The sequence below is a fragment of the Giraffa tippelskirchi genome, chromosome 4, assembly GCF_054371585.1.
Source record: "Giraffa tippelskirchi isolate mGirTip1 chromosome 4, T2T-mGirTip1v1.2.pri, whole genome shotgun sequence".
Taxonomy (NCBI): Eukaryota; Metazoa; Chordata; class Mammalia; order Artiodactyla; family Giraffidae; genus Giraffa; species Giraffa tippelskirchi.
The window spans coordinates 7,347,091-7,366,429 of record NC_137278.1 but is presented as its reverse complement, the minus strand read 5'-3'; the positions used below and the strand labels follow the sequence as shown (position 1 = coordinate 7,366,429).

Sequence of the window (19,339 nt, the reverse complement as noted above, 5' to 3'; positions counted from 1 at the left end):
GTCCACTAGACAAGCAATTTGGGATATGGCAGGACCTTCTGTATTTCATGCATGGTGCTGTACTTGGAAATTTTATTCCAAACACACTGGGACAGCATTCAGATGGTTGGATTTTAAAAGCTGATCCTGTAGGAGTATGTGATCTCCCCAGCACCTACCTCCCCTCATGTGTCCAGAGACCTGTGTCATAGGTCACACCCCTAGGATAATGACTACATCTTCATGGTTCTTTGACTCCCCCCCTACTCCCACCAGAAGTCCCACCAGGGTACTGATTAGGGCTGTTTTAGGTAAGCGTGTCTTCCTCAAGCAGTACTTTGCTGCTCTACAGAACTGAGTGAGCCTCCATGTTATGAGACCTGTAACAACCCAAATGCAAAGGATGACCTCACTTCTGAAGGATAGCATTTTGGGGGAAAATCCTGCCTTGTAGTTAGACCCATGGAGTTCTTAGAACCTGAGTTTCTGGAGTCGCGGACGTGTGTCCCTGCCATGTCCTTGGCCTGCATCATCATTGCCTCCCCTCCCTGACCGCCCCCAGCTGGGTCGGGGCAGCCCCCCCTCCCCACTAGTGAGGCTCACACAGCAAGCACTCAGCTCCTGCTGTGGGCCCTGCTTCCTGAGATCCAGCCCAGGGACACTGGGGGCCAGCCGCTCCCCAGCTGCAGAGCAAGGCCTCTGTGCTGTCGTGATGGGATTCTCTTCAGGTCCTCCTCAAGGTCCCTGTAGGGGACCCAGGCATCCCTTCCCCACTGAGATCCCACTCTGCTGGGCCAAGCTGGGAGTGGCCAGGCCTCAGGCGATACCCACTCCCCACGTGGTCGGGGCTCCACTCCTTGCTCCCTGGGGCTTTGGGCATGTGGCATGTGCTCCCTGAATCTGCTCCATCCTCTGAAACATGGAGACAACCTCCCTGAGTGAAAGTCGCAGGTTAGCCAGGCCATGAAGCATCTCACCCCCAGGCTGGGTAGTCCCTCCCACCCTTGGCATCTTCCTTTGGGCCAGAGTCCCTCCACTCTCCATAAGCAGCCCAGTTGACTGCGGCAGGACACGGGGCCCGTGCTGGGTGACTGGGGTTGGGGACACATACAAGGTTCTGACTAGGTGGCCCCAGGCAGTGGTGAGGTCTGGGGTCAGACAGCCGCTCAGCCACCACTCCTGCTGGGCTCAGTGCCAGGCAGCAGATGAAGCCTTGGGCCCAGACCACCAGACCCCAGGCCCCACAGGCCCCTGGAGAGCTGTCCCTACCTGAAACACAAGTCATAGGTAGGAGGGCTGTATCTGAAGGATGCGGGCCTGGGTCTGGTGCTGTGCTGGCTCAGAGCTCTGAGGTCTGAGCCAGCCCTGGGCTTCCTGACCCACACCTGAGGGCTCGGCTCTTCTAGGGGCATGCCCCTGGGCCCACTGGCTGCCTGGACACCAGCTCCCAGATGCAGGGAAAGCCAGGGGAGGGCAGGGCCAGGCGCCTGCCCTGCCCTGCCTGCCTCCTCAGCTGAAACAACTCTTTACCAACACATTTCCCCTTTATTAACTGCCTCATAAGTTGTTATACAACCAGGACATGGTTCAGGAATCAAGCTATGTGAAAGCAAGCAAGCTGAGGCCCACTGCGCCACATCCTCAGAAGAGCAGGGGGATGGCGCCACGATGCAGAATGGGCTTTCCCGCCACCAGCACACCTCGCCCCTTGACCCCTCAGCTGTGGGGAGGCCTGGAGACCCCAGCTCCAGGTAATTCTGTCTCTAGGTCCTTGGGAGTTGAGGGACTGGGCTACAGACCACAGCCTGGCTGTGCAGGCAACAGAAACTGGGCAGAGCTGAGCTAGTGAGAAAGGGCCTGTCCAGTCCCCACCCTCATGGGGGCTGAGCTCGGCTAGTTCCTTTCCCAGGAGGAAGCCACGGTGGGTGAGACACTGGGTGCCCAGGCTGACCTCTTGTTCAGTTTCTGGACTCAGCCTGGGTGCTGGCAAAGACCCATGAAAGGCACTCGGCTTGGGTCTGCAGACCCTGCTGTGGGTGGCTGTCCCTGACTGAGATCTGTGGGGCCCAGGGGAAGAGGGAGCAAAGGAGTGGAGCCCAATGGGTGGCCCAGCCCAAGGTGGCGTGGCTGTGGCACCGGCAGGCCTGAGCAGCGGGCTCAGAGCTTGGCCCGGGGGTGGCTCTGGAGCAGAGCCCGCATGTCCAGGAGCGCCTTCTCCAGATAGTGCGCCAGGTGGACCGCGTTGGTCTCGGCACAGCTGTTGTAGGCTGACACAGAGAAGTTGATGTGCGTCTCCATAGGGTTATAGCAGACACCATAGCCGTCTGGCACCACGGGCCCAAAGCACATGACACAGTCTGTCTTGGCGGGGACCTGAGGACGGCACAGGACCAGGGCTCTCATCCCAGCCCCGTGGTGGCACCAGTCTGCCTTCCACATGGGCTCCCACTATGCTCTGCCTGAGACGCCCTCTCCTTGTCTTCAGCGGACAGCTGAAGCCCTTAGGGGTGCAGTTCTGTTGTCACCTCTCTACAAAGATTTCCCTGACATTCCTGGGGGGCTGTTACTGTCCTGCCTAGACTGTGAGTCCCTGGGGGCAGTATCCCAGTGCTCAGCACAGGCTGGCCTGGATCAGATATTCCTTAGCATCTGATCAGTGAGTGAATAAAGCCAAGGAAGAGAAGGGGTCCCAACAGGAATCGGAGGATCTCAGCCCGCCTGAGGTGAAGCCAAGCCCCCAGAACTCAGCTGCTTCAGGAGGGGCCCATGTGAGTCACATCACCTCCAAGTGACTGTGTTTCAGACCTCGGTGCAGCCTCTGTGGCTTCTGTTCCATCCCATCCCAGGGCAGTTAAGGCAGCGGCTCACCTGGCTGGTGGAGAGGTTGAAGTGCATGGCGATGGCGTAGGAGGTGTCCATGAAGATGTCGGGCATGCTCACTAGGTCTTCGATGGCCTGCAGCTTCAGGCCCAGCAGGTGCCGGTCGAAGGCCTCCCCACGGATGGCCTGTGGGAGGGGAGCTGTCAGGAGCAGGAGCTGTAGGCCCACAAGTTGCCGCCCTCCCCAGGAACCTCTGGCAGCAATGGCTCTTCCACTCACTGGCCCTCAGACCCGTGAGACCAGAGCAGCCGGGCAGAAAAGCCCTCACTTCACAGATGGGGAAACTGAGGCCTAGGGACTCCCCTGCCTCCAGGGAGGCCAGAAAGTACAGCCTAAGAGCACAGGCCTGCAGCTGGGTAGCCCGGCCCCATCCTGGCTGTGGGACCTCGGCAGGTCACTGACATCTTGGAGCCTCAGTGTCTTCATCTGAGAGATAGGGACAGTCACTGAACTCCCTCTGTGGGGTGACAGTGATCAAAGTGGCCGCTTGGGCGTAACATGGGCAAAGCCTGAAGTGTGCAGGCATTCAGGGTCAGGCTGGGAACTGGACCTCCACCCCTGGACTGCAGCCCCAGCTGTCAGAGGGCAGGCACTCTGCGGTCTGCCAGACCGTGCACACCCTCAGCATCCTGGGCTCCAGGGCAGCGGGGAAGCGCCTGACACAAGATCCAGAGGCCAACCTGGGCCCAGGGCAGTTGCTGGGCCTCGCCTTGGTTTCTCCCACTGTAGAATGGGGATGTTCAGCTTTGCTCCAAGTGCCCCAGTGCTTAGGGCAGGGGTGCCTGATGCTAAGGGGAGCAGCCATTTGTTGCAGGGATGAACAGGCCGGTGGGTCATGCCCAGGGCCAAGGGAGTGGGAAGGGGGGCGAGGGGGGTGCTGGCTTACCCGGTCAGTGTAGGCTCGGTGGGCCTGCACAGCCTTCCGCAGCAGCTCCACCTTCTCGTGCTCCTAGGTGCAGGGTTGGGGGGAGAGGGCACTGATGCTTCCTGTCCCTGCTCCCTCCTCAGAGGCCCACTACCCACTCCAGGTTCTGTTCTCCCTGAGAGCACAGACTGGCCAGTCCCCAGCCAAGGCCTGACACAGGTTAAGTGCTCACTGCTGATGGCTGACCCTCGAACAACTCGGTTTGAACTGTGCAGGCCTACTTCTATGTGGATTTTCGTCAAAAAACACAACAGTATGACACAGCCCATGGAGGGCTAGACCTGCAGACACACAACCACAAATACAGACAGTGACTATAAAGGGACACTTGGAGTTTCGACTGTGTGGTGCCCCGAACCCCCTGGAGTTCCCTTTTCTCTTTGGCTGCCAGAAAGCTCCGCACCAATAAATTCATGGCTCCATTTTCCAAGAGATGCCCAGTGCCCACCACAGGACTGGAATATAGTAGGTGCTCAACGTGCATTGACAGAAGAGAGGGAGAAAGGCTCGAACCCAGCTCTCCCACCCTTGCCCCTGACCTCTCACCGTCACACTGGGATCATCCATAGCCTTGACGAAGGTCAGTGAGTCCACGGAGGCCGAGCGGATGGTGTCGGTCCGGCCCAGGTGGAACATGCGCAGAGAGGCGCTTTCGTAGGTGGCGCATGCCTGCCCGTAGATCCTGGGTGGGAAAGGCGCTGAGCTCACCCCTGGCAGGTCCCTCCACCTGCCCCCAGGCTTCATGCTCCTCCCTGGGGGGCGTGGTGTACCTGTAGTAGGCCAGCTGCAGTGCCATCTGGATGAAGGCATCTGGGCTCAGCTTCTCCGACTTGGGGAAGTCCTTTCCAAAGTGGTGGAACACCATCACTGTGATGTCCAGGTCCTGGATCATGCTGGGGGTGGGGTGGGGGTAGGGGGTGAGGAGCAGTACCCAGCAGCCTCTGCCAATCCCACAGAGGGGCCGAGGGCAGTCTCCGAACCAGCAGGCACCATGGCAGAGCTGGCTCTTGTTCCAGCTGGAGGAGCCCCTCCCAGCACTCACATGCTGAGATTCTGCTTGGCCTTCTCAATGTCGCTCTTGATCTCAGGCGTGATGTTGAACCGCAGCTTCTTGGGCATGGGCAGGGGAACCATGGGAGACCGCACGAGTTCCGGCTTCTTCCTGCACAGGATGTGAGTGTCTCAGGCTCCTGTCAGCGGTCTCCGGAGCCTGGGGCCATCCCCGGGATTACAATGGGGAGGAGGGGGCCAGTCCAGGGGGACTCTTGGAGGAGGGGAAGGGACTTGTCCAAGGTCACCGAACTGAGAAGTGGTAGAGCCAGAATGCAAACCCAGCTCTGATGGACTCTGAAACCCATGCCCCCTTCTGGCTTCCTCTGAAGAAGCACAGATTCCCAGTACAAGGGAGAAGGCCATTCCTCCTCTGAGAGCTCATCTGTCACCTCTGTGTCACCTGTCATCAGGAGCTGGAGAACTGGCTGGAGGGTGGGAGACCCACACTTACGTGAACTCGATGACGTGGTCCAAAAGGGAGACGATGGGGGGTCCCTCAGCTGCCGCATGCTCGTAGATGAGCCCACAGGCGCCATCTTCGGCCACGATGAACTGCGGGGGAGATGGGGTGTCTGACAGCTCCAGGCCCCAGCAGCCATTCTCCAGCAGGATCCCCTGGGGGGAGGCTCTGAACCATCTCAAGCACTTCGGCTGACTTATTACTCTCATTCATAGCAGCTAACACTCACTGGGGACTCCGGGACATCTGTCCCAGGTCACGCTAAGCACATCCTGTGCTCAGAGACCTTTCTGGGTCCTTGCACCTACCGTTCCCAGGAGTCCTACCACTACCCGTTTCACAGGTAAGAGGGAAAGTCATGACCAAGACTGTGCTGCTCTGCCTGGCCCCACATCCCAGGCTCTCCCTGATCAGATGTGCTGGAGGTGACAGGGGTTACCGCGCCAGGCTTGGGAAAGACAAGTTGACTGCTGCTAATTACAGCCGCGTTCACCTGCTGGTTTCCCCCTGCTTTACAAGCTGGGAAGCCAGGGACGACGCAGTCCAGGGGAGGGACAGGAAGTCCTGAGGCGGCAGTGGGCTGAGCCTGGGTGCGTGTCTGGGGTGGGAGTCCTGGCCCTGCCAGCTCCTCACCTGCAGTGTCTTGTCGAACCAGCGGTTGCCGCTGTTGAGTTTGCTGCCGCCCCCATGCAGCATCTGGCCCGCCACCTGGCTGCGGTACATGTCTTCCGAGACCCGAGGCATGGGTGCGTCCAGGCACACGGTGAAAATGCTCCTCTGGATGGAGTGCACTGACTCCCGGTTCACCTTGTCTGAGGGGACGTGTGTGTGTGGGGGGTGAGGGTTAAGCCTAGGAAGGCCTCCCGAGTTTCCTTTAACAGAGCCCTGTAGCCCCACAGCACCCCATGAGGCACTGCTGCCCCCCTTCAGAAAGCAGAAAATGGAAGCCCAGGTCACAGAGAGAGCTGGTAAGGCAGCTGGGGATCCAACACGGGAGTAGATTCTGGGGATGATGCCCTTGCCCAACACGGGATTCAGAGGGGATGTGAAGGTGGGCTCCTCAGTCAGAGGATGCGTTCTCACTGCAACTTGCTACTGAACAGAAAGAAGAAACTAACCGAACCCGAGGTTTCCCCTTATGTGCAATGGGGCCAACAGCGCCTGCTCCGAGTCGAGGGGATTCAGCATGACCGGGGCTGCTAGGGCCTGGTGTGGGTACCTTTGATGAGGGTGCTGTAGGCCTTGGCCCAGGAGTTACGGTGGTTGGAGGTGAGGATGCCCACAGGCTCCTTGTTGGTTTGCAGCGACGAGTTCCAGACCTTCTCCAGCTGCGTGAAGATCTGATCCGAGGTCAGGGGTGTCCCATCGCTGTGGTACACATCCAACTCAAAAAACTGTCCGGGCACAGGCAGGTGGAGAGAAGGGGTTTCGTGGGGGCCTCAGACAGGAAGTGGCCCCCTCCCAGCCCAGCTGAGGGGACGGTGTCAGGCCGAGGGCGAGGAGGGGGAGGAGATCCCTGCACTGTTCTCCCCGGGCTGACCAGGCCCTAGCCCTTCTGGGCCTCCCCCGGGTCGGGGTCTGTCTGGATACCCAATGGAGAGAAGAGGCCCAGGGCCTGCCTGTTCCAAGGGCACGTGGGCAAGTGTGTTGGGGAAGCTGACTCTGAGCCCTGCCCCCTCCTTCCTGCAACCGTGTGGGGGCTGAACAGCTGCAGGGGGACCACCCACTTGGTAGTTGTGCACCACGGTGATGTGCATAGGTGGCTTCTTGGTCCTGCTGAACTTGGTGACCAAATCCTGCTTGGGGCCTGGCACACGGCAGGACGATAGGATCTGATAGTACTGGTTCATGCACAGTGGCTTGCCCCCCAGGTACTCCACGGGCAGCGTCTCACTGCAGGGGCAGAGGGACAGGGAGGTAGGTGGGATCCATAGGTAGCTGCTGGGTCTGGCTGCAGGCTGGATTGGGCAGTGGAGCTCACACAAGCAGTGCTGGGCCCCTTGGTGCCCAGCCCCCATTTAGCGTGGGAAGAGGGGAAGGGGGGTGGTTGTTGGAGGCCGACTGGGTCAGGAGGCCTCGCAGCCACCCTGCTCACCCTGTTCTGTGAGTCACCCTGGAAACTCCCTTCCCTTCTCTGGGCTTCACTTTGCCACAGGGAAGATGAAGCAGCGAGTCACCCCCTAGGGTCCCCTCTTTGGCTGGGATGTCAATTTCAGGGATCTCTTGGGAGAGGGTCCCCTGGAGGAGGTCACAGCAACTGGAGCTGGGGACCTAGGTGTCCCGATCCCCGTGCTCTGCCTCTCCAACCCGCAAAGAGGCTAGGTTAGCAGGAAGTGAAAGCCACTGAGCTCTGGGCCTGCTCAGCAGTCAGGCAGGGGGTGGGGCTGGGCTGCTGGAGTGGCTGTGGTAATTAGGCAGTCTAGGTGGGAGGTGACAGGGTGGGGATGGGGCCACTCACTTGTCAATCATAGCCTTGAAATCCAACACTCCCTCGATCAATTTGGCAGCGAACCTGGAGGGACAAAGCAAAGAACTGAAGGCTGTGTGGACAGCCAGGAGGAAGTCGCTTCACTCCCCTCACTGCTCAGAGAGCCTGAAGGAGCTCAAGTGCAGAACCTGTATTCCCGTCTCACTCTGCACAATCTCTAGGGAAAGGGGTTAGGGTGATGTGTTGGTCAAGCAACTGGCAGGACTTTGGTGCTACTGAGAAGCATGACTATGGCTGGATTACAAGTCATGTCCTCTGACTCCATCCTCAGAGGGTCCGAGGCCCTGATCCACAGCCTGGAGCCTGGAAGGCCTTCACCCTGTTCTGAAGCATCAGTTAGGGAGGGACCTAGGACTGTGGGGGAAGGCGAAGGGTGACTGGGGGGGCAGTGGCTTGAGGTGTCCCCTCTCGTAGATCCCTTTCTGTGTCTGGGCCTGTGTGTCCCCCAGGCCATCTCAGTCAACCTGCTCCTTCCTCCCTGAACTGTCTGGGCCACATCAACCATGCCTGATGCATGGGGGTGCTCCTAGCCCCCAACATGGGGACCGCTGGCTAGAGTTTCTGGGCTTGAATCCCTGGTCCTTCCTGGGGTGCCCTGGTCCCTTTAAGAAAAGCAGGTATGGCCCTGAGAGACTGACTAGTCCTTGGGCAAGAGATTTTGTCACTGGTATTTTTATCCCTGGTAGAACTGGAATAGAGGCCAAGGCAAAGTGACATGGCCAAACGTGGAAAAGGGGACTGTGTACAAAGGTCACCCTTGTGGCCAGCTGAGGAAAGTGGGAAGGAGGGGGTGAAGTGCCAGAACTGGGGTGAGTAGTAGCCTCAGGTTTAGAGGAAGAGGGGGATCCTAGTCTGCAGTTTGGTGGTTAACAAGAGTCACAAAGATTCTGCTTCATGTCTAGATCAGTCAATCCTGAAAGGTGATCGTGGGCAGGTCCCTTCACTGCTCCTCGCCTCAGTTTCCCTACCTATAAAACAGGGATGATGCTGTCTACTTCCTAAGGCTATTTGTGGGGATGAAAGATAATGAACAGGGCTGGGGCCCCTCTGTTCTCCTGGGGGAAGTGGACATCAGGGCCTTGGGAAGGTCCAGAGCTCTGCCCCCACCTTAGCAACTCACCGGAGCTGGCCCTGCCGATCCACAAAGTCCTGCTTCGGCAGCATCACACCAGGGCTGGAGTAGATGACCAGGGGCTGGCGGTACTGGAGGTAGGCTGTTTTGAGCCACCAGTCGGACAGCTGGGGAAGGATCAGAGGCCGTGAGGAGGGATGGACAGGGACCTGGTTGCCCCTTCGCTACCAGGGCCAACAGAGCTGGCTGGGCGCCCTCTGCCCTCTCTAGCGAGCACAGATTCTCAAACTGAATGCTCAGATCCAGAACTCTCCAGTCCTGTAAACCCAGCAGCGACCCATCCTCGTCCCTCTAATGGAGCCAGTCAGCATTAGCAAGGGGAATCGGGCAACACTGCCAAGGAAAAAAGACTGGCAGGAAACCTGGGGTTGAGGGAAGAACAGACGCAGAAATAGCAGTCATTTTTTCCTTCTCTCACATATTTCAGGTCAATGATTTTAGTACTTTTAGAAAATAAAAATGTATGTCTGATAGAAAGGAAACAAGAGAGAAAGTTATATGAAAACAAAGTGTGATGAGTGAGTTCCTGTCCATCTCAGGTGGGCATACTCTAGGGAAGCAGGAGCCCTCAGAAACCCTGATCCTCTGTGCCCTCAGTTTTGTTGCTGTCAGCCTAGCGAATGGACAGCCACCTGGATCTCAAGGTCAGGGCAATCTGGAACACAGCCCCGGCGATCTCAGAGCCTCTGTAAAGACAGATCACTGTCCTAGTGACAAGATGTAGATGACTCTCTACCAGGCTGGCCACCCTCGGATAGGCAGTTCAAGGCTCCTGTCTTGGGACTTGCAGGTGAGCATCACCCTTGAACCTTATGTGCTGACAGCAGTACTGCCCCTACTACACATTCCCCCCCCCACAAGCCTCTTTGTGGCAGGTCCCTCAATCCCTGGAGACTCAGCCCCCTCTGTGCTTCCTCACCCATCTTAAATGCAGTAGGACGTGCCTCTTACCACACGGACTCCCCTTGGGAAACTGCTGGCCATGGGCCCCTGGCAAGGGGTGAAGAAGGGCAATGTGCCCGGGATCACACAGCAGGCCCGTAGGCAACTGCTGTCTGCTGATGTGTGACCTGGAGACATGGCCCCCGATCAGCCAGGCCCTCCTGTCTAGCTTGGAGCCTCCTTGAGCACTGCTGTGTGGCTCTTCGATCCATCTCCCTGGGCCTCAGTTTCCTCATCCGTAGATGGGGAGGGGCAGACAGGAGCTCCCTCCCCATGGGGACAGCCGGGTTGGGCTGCTCTTCAGCCAGGTGCCCCCACAGCCCTGGAGATCTCAGAGCCTCTGACCAGAGCTCTGGAATCCAGGGGAGCCCCTGCAGATGGGGGCATTCCCTCAGTGAAAATCTGCTGAGCAGGGGCAGAACCCTCAAGGGTCCGTTGAGTGGAGAGGGGGTGGTGCTCCCAACCCATTAGCCAGAAGATTAAGTCTGAAGTAACAGTTCTGGCTAAACAAAGTCAGAAAACTGCCAGATCCCAAACGCGCTAAGATACTGACCTGCCACGGTTCGTCTGTGCTGGTGGCCGGCCGACGTCTCCCACCTCCTCTGTGCAGCCCCTGCCCTTCCACCTGCTCCCTCACAGTGCCTCTCACTTTACAGGGCCAGACCCATCTCTGGTTCTCTCTCCACACCTCATTTATTCCTCTCTCAATGACCCCCCTTCCCTTCCCACACATAGTTGCTTTAGGCCTGGACTGTCCACTCCCCAGCCCCATCAGCAAGTGCCACTGACACCAAAACATATCCTGGACCAAATGACTTCCCATCCTCTCCCCGAAAGCCTGCCCATGGCTCCTGTTTCCACCCGTGCTTCTCTCCCAGCAGCACGGCAGTCCTAAGTGTGAGATGGACACAGAAAAGTGCCCGGGGCACAACTGCACACGCTGAACACACCTTTGTAAAAGATTGAGACACAGAACCAGGACAATCAGTCACTGTCAATACGATCACCCTGCAGGCCCCTCCCACTGAGCTCAAGTCCAAGGGCTTTCCGGAGCCCCCGCCCTGCCCTTGCACCTCACTCCAGCCTACACCCCTGAACCCGCCAGCTGTTTCCACCTTTGCCTGTGCTGTTCCCTCTGTCTGACTCAGACCCAGGACCACCTCTGCCCTGCCCTCCCTGCCCCTTCGGAACGAAGAAGCTACTGTTCACCACCCTCACACCTGCATCGTCCTTTTCACTTGAGAGAACTGTATTGCCTGATATGACCTGGTCCTCTCACACATGTCCTCTCCCTGCTCTACTTGAATGTCAACTACAACAGGCTGTTGACAATGACCTTCTTGCTCACCCAGCACCCTGCCTGGTGTTGGGCACAGAGTTAAGTGCTCAGGAAACTCCGTGGTGCAAATGGATGCACCAGAGCAGCCTGTATTGGAAAATTGGAGGTGTGCAGCCAGCAACAGGCCACAGGAGGGACGCTCACAACGACCCAGGCCTCAGGGGAGTGGCCCTGAGGCCTTACCCTCCACATGCGCCGAAGGGACTGCCGTGCCCCCTGCTGTCTCACTCACCCAGTTCTCCATCTTCCTGGCCCTGCGCTCCAGCCCCTTCTGCAGGCGCTCCCCCACGCCGCCTGCCGTCTGGAACTCTTCCACCAGCTGCTTGGTTTGGGCCCACTCCTCCTCGCTCACGATAGGCTGCAGCGCCTTGAGATAATGGTCCAGGGTCTGCTGGAGCGGGGGCACGGGCAGCCGGGGGAGCGAGTCCTGGTGTGCCTTCAAGCGACTGGAAACCTTCATCAAAGAGGAGGGCTTGAGGAGGCCCAGGGGCTTCACCTGCAGGCAGCAGAACATCTTGCTCATTCTCTCACCAGCTCTGGGAGATCCAGGCACTCCCAAAGCTGAAGTCCTGGGCACTTATGTGCCCAATCCTGGTGTCAGAGACAGCCTCTTGGGTGGGGCCTGCCCTGGTTTCCCAGCCCTCGAGCTGTAGGTGTCTCTGCCTCTTAGGGGCCTGGAGATGCAGGTAGGGATGGGGGAGGGTGGGGAGAGGCCACTGATCTTGGCAGGGCTCAGAGGAACCAAGTCAGGATGGATGGCACCTGCCGGGGGCTGCAGAGATCAGAGGGGCCTCTCACCTGTTGGATGCATAGGGCCCCACCTTTCTCACCCTGGGACGATAAGCCAGCCAGCGGTGAGGTGATGGCTCCCTCCCAGAGGTCCCCACCTCCTTTTCTCCCACCCTTACCAAGTTGAGAAACAGGAGGGAAGAAGAGAAAATCAGATAGAGCTAGATTATGACAGTACCTTTGGGCTTGTTCTGTCTGTGGGTTGGGGAGAGGAGTGGCATGGGGACAGTGCTGTGCCGAGAGAGAGCTGAGTGGCCTGGCAAGAGGGTGAGAGTTGGCAGAGGGAGAGTCTAGAGGCTCTAGTGGCAGACAAAGAGATAGGAAGGTCTGAGGCTGCTGGCAGCAGTGGGCAGGCAAGCGGCAGAGGCTCCGTTTCATACCTTCTCTTTCTGCTGCCCATTCTCCATGGCAGGACTGAGGTTCTGAGCCCTGTCTGTCTGCCTCTTGGGCTGGATCTCTAAGCCTAACTGTGCTACCAAGTGGGTGAGCAGAACCTAGCAAGAGGCAGCCACTTGCCCGGGCTGGAAAGAGAAGACAAGAACCAAGATTCAGGGGGAGGCAGATGCGGTACCGGTGGTGGCTGCAGTGGCTGTGGTGGCATCTGGGCTTGTGGCTGCCGTGGGAGCAGCTGCTCTACCCTCCCCCGCTTCCAAAAGTGGAGGAATGGGGAGCAGGTGAGAGGGATAACGGTGTGCACTGGAAACCTGGAAAACTCTTCCCTTTCTTCCCTTGATGGGCCCAGTGCTAGGGAGTCAGGCCAAGGGGTATTAAAACTCCACCTGCTAGAATGTGCATTGGTCTATGTGATGAGGGAATACTTGGCTGGAGGACAGAAACTGCTTGACCACCGAGGTTATACCATAACCATGAAAACTGGGGGTCCTGAAAACTGGGGATGAAGCCGAGGAGCAGACCCTGGGAAGGGGCAGCCAGTGGGCATTTCCCTCCAGGACTTCTGACCCCTTCTGGGCCCCCCTTCCCCTAAGGTCTAGTTCTCTTGAGGTGTGGTTCATTCAGCTGGGGGTTACCAGTAGAGACATTTGGGCATTAAAAATAAACCAAAGAATGCTGGCTTTGGGATTGGGCTAGATTTGAGCCACCTGCCCAGGGGAGGTGGGGCAACTCTCTTTTTGCCTCAGTTTTCCTGGCAGTGATCAGGTCATTAGGATGACCTAGAGGCCATTTGTGGGATGGGAATACGGCTCAGGTGGCGCCAGCAAGCAGGAGGTGGAACTCTGGGGCTCTGGAGTATCTGGAAAAGCCTCTGGCAGAGTAGATCGGTACCTCAGCCCTCGGGGCCTCGCAGTGTCTAAACATCCTTGGCACAAACACAGGGAGATACAGAGATATGCTAGGAGTAGAGAGGAGAGGGATCTAAATTAGAGAGCAGCGCCACCTGCTCCAAGCTGCCCTGGGGAAGACTGGGGGTGGGGGGTGGGGGGTGGAGGGGTGGCGGTTTGTAGATGCTAATACGGGGAGGGGCTAGTGGAAGTAGGGGGCGTGGGGCTTCCGCCTGCTGTCTTCCGCCAATTCGGAGGACTTTCTGAGCAGCCCAGCTTGATGCCTTCACAAGATGTCTCTGGCCGCACACAGCTCCCCAGGGGCCATTTGATCAACTTAGGGAGGGTGACCAACTGGATGGGGTTGGAGAAGTGGCCGGGGAAGAAATGGCTCAGGCTGAGCCGTGGACAGGTGTGTGAGTCAGAGAATAACCATGGGGAGACATTCCTGGTCTCTCCGCTCCTTGGCTCTGGGTCTAAGGGTGGAGGTGCTGCCCGAAGCCAGGGTCCTCACTGTCTTTTCCGGGTCGCTGGAATTTAGTGCCACAAAAAGCCTCTTGACCTTGAGCCTGTCTCCCCCTCTGCCAAACGGGGTTATTAGTCCACCTGCTGACCCCACCCCAGCAGCTCCTAGCTGGGTTGGACAGCGGCCGCCGTGCTCCAGCACCTCGACGGCCGGTTTTCCCACTCGGGCGTAGCTGCGCTGCTGGCCCCGTCCGCCGCCCGCCCCGCTCCAGGGCCCGCCAGGCCGGCTGCCCGGCCACACTCACCACGGTCCTGGCAGCGAATGCCAACATCTCTGCGGCCCGCCCGCGGACGCACAGTCCACTACTTCCGACGCGCTGGGCAAAGTCCGCGCCGCCGCCGACGCAGCCGGTGGGTCCCTGCTAGAGCCTCCGGGCCAAGGTCGCCGAGTCACGGCCGCTAGCCGGTAGAGGCGGCCCCACGCCCACCCACCGGGCCGGGCGGGCTGGCGGCCCGGGGGAGGCGGACTCGTGGGGCGGGGCCTCAGGCCGGTTGCGGCCCCGGAGGCTAAGCCGCGAGCGCGGGGCGGGGCCGGGGCGGGACCGGGGCGTAATGGGCGGTTAGGGAACCCCGCGAGGCGGTGGAACCCGGGAAGAGGAGCAAGGAGGAGGCTCCCGTCCAGTTAGCCCTCTCCCACCCCCATTAAGCCGTCCACAAACTGTGGGAGGCAGCAGTGTGCACCCCCTCTCGGTCCTTTTGGTGGCCTTGAGCGCTGCCCTCAGAATGGTAGGAAAACACAACCATGTTGACAGGGCCAGGTCTTCTGATAGTCCTCGGGGTCACGTCAGAGCCCGGCTCGAAGATGACAGGTGGGGACCGCCCCGCAAAAGCATGGCTGCCGCGCTCCCAGCGCCCTCCCGGCAGGCGGTTAGCGCGTCGGACGGCGAGCCGGCCGTTGGTGCGCATGCTCGCCGGCGCCCCGCACCAACATGGCCGCCGCCCCCCGCTGAGCGCCGCCACCCCGAGCCGGCCGTTGCTGGGCATGCTCCCTGAGTGCCCCGCACCAACATGGCGGACGTCTTCGCTGGGGTGACTTTAATTCTCGGTTTTCGGTTATAGCCTGCCGGGGCTCGTTTCTCTTCAGCAAGCCCTGAGCTCGTGGTGGGGCCGGGGCAAGGCGGGGTGGTGCAGGGGTGAAAAGGGAGAGGGTACTGCAGGCATCCCGGCCCGCTCCCGGCGAGAGGAAGATGGCTGAGGGCGAGCGGCAGACGCCGTCAGGTAGGGCGGTGGGGCCGGTGTGGAGTGGGGGCTCGGGGGCGGTGCTAGGCGTGGGGGCGGGGAAGGGGTGTGGTGTGTGGGGGGCGCCCCAGGGAGGGGAAGCGGAGTTCGGGAGCTGGAGGACCTCGAGGGGCAAACGCTCTTGGGCCCCCGAGAAGGAGTAAGAGTTGAGAGGGCCCCCGAGTGAGGAGTGCTGGGGGGTCGGGAGGGAGGGCAGGATCCCGGGGCTGAAAAGGGGTGGTGAGTGGGGCGTGACACCGGGACTCGGGGAGCTGCCCGAGGGGACGGGTGGGCAGAGGCCCGCGACCAGAAGGGGAGGCCTTTTCCACATCTGGGCTGTTCGGGCTCAAGTCAGCTCTTGAGCTGGTGGGGAAGCACCCCCACCCCACGGATGGGGGCTGCTGTCTTTTTTAGACCCTGCCTTGGGGGTGGGGGCTGGTGCTCCGTGGGGCTTGCCTTGATCCCCTTTGCCAGCCTCCCTCCGCTCCCTGACGTCCCCTTATCACCTCCCCTCTCTTCCCCTCGGAAAAAGGGACTGGAGTTTCAGTGGCTGAGAAGGTATCGAGACAAACTGCCCCTAACCCTAAACCACTAATTTAAAAAGGCTGGTTGTGCAAGGAGACGAGTCACTTTCTGGCATCATCTTCTGTAACTTTTATTTACGGGCTGTGGTTTCTTTTTAGTTCATCTCGAATAACTGGCATGGAGGTGATAGGGAAAGGATCCTCTTAGACCAGTTACCTAGGGGAATGGAAGGGTGTTTGCTGACCACTCCCCCTACCCCTTCCTTGAGCTAAGAAGAACTGACAATAAACGACTTTTACAATTCGGTCAGAGGTGTAAATAGGTTAGCCAAACAGCTATTTCAAAACAGCTGGTGTTTTGAAACCATTCTATATTCCTTCTACCCTGTCTTGTCTTTTATAATCTCTGGAAAGGTATCAGGAGGGAGGAATTTTGAAGATCGAAGAGGTATACCCTCGCACCCCCCACCCCCCCACCCTCTACACGCACACACATACACAAATAAAAGAGCATTGCCAGGGCTTCCCTGGTGGCTCAGATGGTAAAAGAGTCTGCCTGCAGTGTGGGAGACTTGGGTTTCATCCCTAGGTCAGGAAGTTCCCCTGGAGAAGGAAATGGCAGCCCACACCAGTACTCTTGTCTGGAAAATCCCATGGACAGAGGAGCCTGGCAGGCTACAGTCCATGGGGTCGCAAAAGAGTTGGACAAAGAGTTGGGTGTGGTCTGTCAAGGCAACTGAAACCAGACATTTATTTTACTTGGTACAGAACTTCTGTGCATATGGCCCTTAGGAGTTCTGGTAATGACATCAGGGTATATAAGGCAACCAGAATTATCAGTGAGATGAATGTGTCCCTGAAGATGGGTGGCAGGAGGTGTAGGGGCAAGAACCTAGGCACTGAGACAGAGATGGGCTCAGAGAATTCTCTATGTGTGAGAAGATTCAGGTTCCCAGGAGGTGGTCCTTCTTTGAAGTTTGAAACTCAGGATGTTTAGGAACAAGTAGTAGAAGAACTACTTAACTCAGTGTAGTGATAAAAACTTTGGATTTTGGAGTTCCATAGACCTGTCTCTACTGGCAAGCTGCAGCCTCTGTGAGCGTGTTTCCTTATCTCTTCTTGACAGGGTTGGTAGTATGTGTTCCCTAGATGATGCAGGCAAATCATGGGACGTGGTGGCAGTCAGTAAAAGTGGTTTGAGTTGAACATATAGACAGGTTCCCAAATGGTAGATGGTAATATACTCTTTAGGGTTTTTAGGAACATCGTCATGTATGGATGTGAGAGTTGGACTATAAAGAAAGCTGAGCGCTGAAGAATTGATGCTTTTGAACTGTGGTGTTGGAGAAGACTCTTGAGAGTCCCTTGGACTGCAAGGAGATCCAACCAGTCCATCCTAAAGGAGATCAGTCCTGGGTATTTGTGAGGGTGGCGCTTCCTGGAGATCTTTAGAGCCGCCATGGCCTATATTGGAATTTCTTCCTCCTGGGGTTTTTGTTGTTTCGTCTCTGTTTTGAAGGCTGGGGGGCCCCCTTGAGTCCAATTTTCTGAAGAGGAAGCTATGTGAATTCGTTGGATCCTTCTGGGGAGACACAAGAATACCCCTTTCCCTGTAAGATAGATTAGTTTCCCAGATTTCCACTGTATTGTTAACCCGTCTTGGTACCAAATGGGCAGAGGAAGAGAAGTGTCCTTCAATTCCTCCAAATGTTTTTCTGCTCTAGTTAAAATATCTCTCTGTGGTAAATTTTAAAAATTTTAAAAATTTAAAACAATGCTGTATTCTAGTAAACTCTAGTTTAGATAGGGGAGACAATACTGTTCCTGTGTATTCCCCCTTTTATAATTTTTAGAAAACATACACTAATCACCCCTGTCTCCAGACAGGCCATAAATTTTTCTGTACCTCATGGAGTGTAACCTCGGGCTTATTGATTATTGGCCGATTGTTTAACTGTTTGAACACACAACACACGAATGATGGGATTACTGTGATTGCATTTACCCTTCCTAGTTTATGTAAGTCTCAAGGAATTTGGAGTGGTGAGTTTGGACAGTACACATGGAGTATCAAAGATTTTTATAAATGCTGGTCGGGGTCTTTGGCTAAGAGAAGACTCTGCCTTGGGCCCGCCGGTGTAATAAACTGCACTCCGCTACCTGCATTGTCCTTCTGAGTGAGTTTGTTTCCCAGAACGCGTGGCTACAACAATGTGAGTAAAGTTTTTCCCTATTAAATTAAGGGGGGCATCTATCACATAAAGTTTTAGTGTTGTGGTTGGTCTTTTGGTCTCTCACATGGATATATTTGAGTATTTTGATAAACCTCTTGTACTTTAGTTTGAGAAATTCCTGTAGTTTGGCAAGAAATTCTTTGTATAGGCCAAGATTTGGGCCATAAATGTTTGGAAATGATAGTAATATCAGATCCAGTGTCGAGGAGACCAGAATTTTTTTTTTTTTACCATTAATTTTGATATTAATATTTGGTTGGGCAAATTCAGATGCTAATGAAGTCCACAAGGATTGTTTTTGATCTGTACTGCCGAATCTGCCCATCCATACATCTTTAGAGGAGTTAATAGAAATGTAAGGAAAAAAATAATTGAGCCATTTTGTCTCCCTTTTTAAATTGCCATAAAATCTGGGATGACATCACAATTTGAATTTTTTCTCTATAATCTGAATCAATTACTCCAGTGTGAACAGTAATTCCTTTAGAAGTCAAACTAGAGGGGCCAAGTAAAAGACCGAAAGTTTGTGGGGGTAGGGCTTCAAACAGTCTGGTAGGTATTGGAGAGGGGACTGTTTGAGAGTTTGAGGGAAAAGATGGAATTTGTCCCTGGTTATTGTTGGAGGCGACCTGGGGGATCTCTTGCTTGGAGTTTTTTGGAATAGGTTTTTCTTTTATGTCAAATCTAGATTTATAATCTTTGGCCCAATGTATTTCTCTGTGGCAGCGAGGGCAGATTTTGGGGGAGTTATTATTAACCTTTTTAGAGCAATCCCTTTTTAAATGGCTTTTATCTCTACATGTAAAACAGCTTTCATTTCTCTTTTTAAGGGCAGCAACCATTGTTTTAGCTAGCATTTGCATCTTTTGAGTTTCTGATCCTAGATTGTAACAAGTCTTTAAATAATCTGTAATAGTCTCTGCCTCCTGAATAGGAGCTATGGTCTTTTGGCATTCCTGATTTGCAATCTCATAAGCAAGTAGTTTCTCTATTTGTCTTTTAGCTTCTTTTCCAATTACAGTACGGGAAATAGCAGTTTGTAATCTAGCTAAAAAATCAGCATACGTTTTATTAGGTCCTTGCAATATTTTAGTGTAGCTACCTGTAGGCTCCCCTTGAGGAGTAATTTGTTTCCAAGCCTTAAGAGCCACTGTTTTTACTTGTTCATGCAACAAAGGAGGGCACTGTACTTGAGCTTTTAAAACGTCAAATGGTCCTGTACCAGTTAACATCTCAAAAGTAATTTGATTTTGGGGAGTGTCAGCTCGAGCATTTCTGTTAGCATGATCTCTGGCTATGTCATGAAACCATGTTGTCCACTGAAGATATTCTCCTGGTTTAAGGAGAGCTTTTATTAAAGTACACCAATCATGGGGAACAAAACTTCCCAGAGTGGATGTAATAGAATTTAGAAGTACTTTAGTAAAAGGTGAATGTGGGCCATACATAGTTATAGCCTTTTTTATTTGTTGCGTATGATAAAAGTTAATAGCCTTATATTGAGGTATTGTTATAGCCACGCGTTTTGGGGAACAAACTCACTCAGAAGGACAATGCAGGTAATGGAGGGC

The 19,339-nt window shown here is 56.0% G+C and overlaps 2 protein-coding genes across 17 annotated transcripts in view; one reads left to right on the top strand and one right to left on the bottom strand.

Moving 5' to 3' along the window:
• Positions 1 to 1,504: 1,504 nt before the first annotated feature.
• Positions 1,505 to 14,658, bottom strand: CRAT (carnitine O-acetyltransferase). 13 transcript variants are annotated; one of them, XM_081586813.1, is made up of 16 exons: positions 14,038 to 14,658; positions 13,272 to 13,797; positions 12,368 to 12,508; positions 11,431 to 11,694; positions 8,906 to 9,024; positions 7,756 to 7,809; positions 7,025 to 7,190; positions 6,517 to 6,691; positions 5,931 to 6,109; positions 5,289 to 5,389; positions 4,827 to 4,946; positions 4,555 to 4,677; positions 4,331 to 4,466; positions 3,746 to 3,808; positions 2,848 to 2,985; positions 1,505 to 2,352 (listed from the first exon to the last, which is right to left on the bottom strand). In XM_081586813.1, exons 3-16 carry the CDS (start codon positions 12,392 to 12,394, stop codon positions 2,137 to 2,139), a joined length of 1,881 nt encoding a protein of 626 aa, XP_081442939.1. In that variant the 5' UTR covers positions 12,395 to 12,508; positions 13,272 to 13,797; positions 14,038 to 14,658; the 3' UTR covers positions 1,505 to 2,136. The 13 variants fall into 13 exon arrangements, 12 of the variants coding, with proteins under 12 accessions (XP_081442939.1, XP_081442940.1, XP_081442938.1 ...); XM_081586814.1 differs by having other exon boundaries at positions 13,712 to 13,797; XM_081586812.1 differs by having other exon boundaries at positions 13,272 to 13,338.
• A 134-nt stretch (positions 14,659 to 14,792) lies between these two features.
• The window catches only part of PTPA (protein phosphatase 2 phosphatase activator), a 35,470-nt gene continuing 30,923 nt past the window's right edge, over positions 14,793 to 19,339 (top strand). For 2 of the 4 annotated variants that reach the window (XM_081586827.1, XM_081586825.1), the window contains exon 1: positions 14,793 to 15,010. In XM_081586827.1, the coding sequence (XP_081442953.1) occupies positions 14,980 to 15,010 (31 nt within the window). In that variant the 5' untranslated portion in view covers positions 14,793 to 14,979. Of the gene's footprint in view, positions 15,011 to 15,095; positions 15,171 to 19,339 lie in introns of those variants that run through there. The other 2 variants (XM_081586828.1, XM_081586826.1) reach the window with 1 other exon arrangement.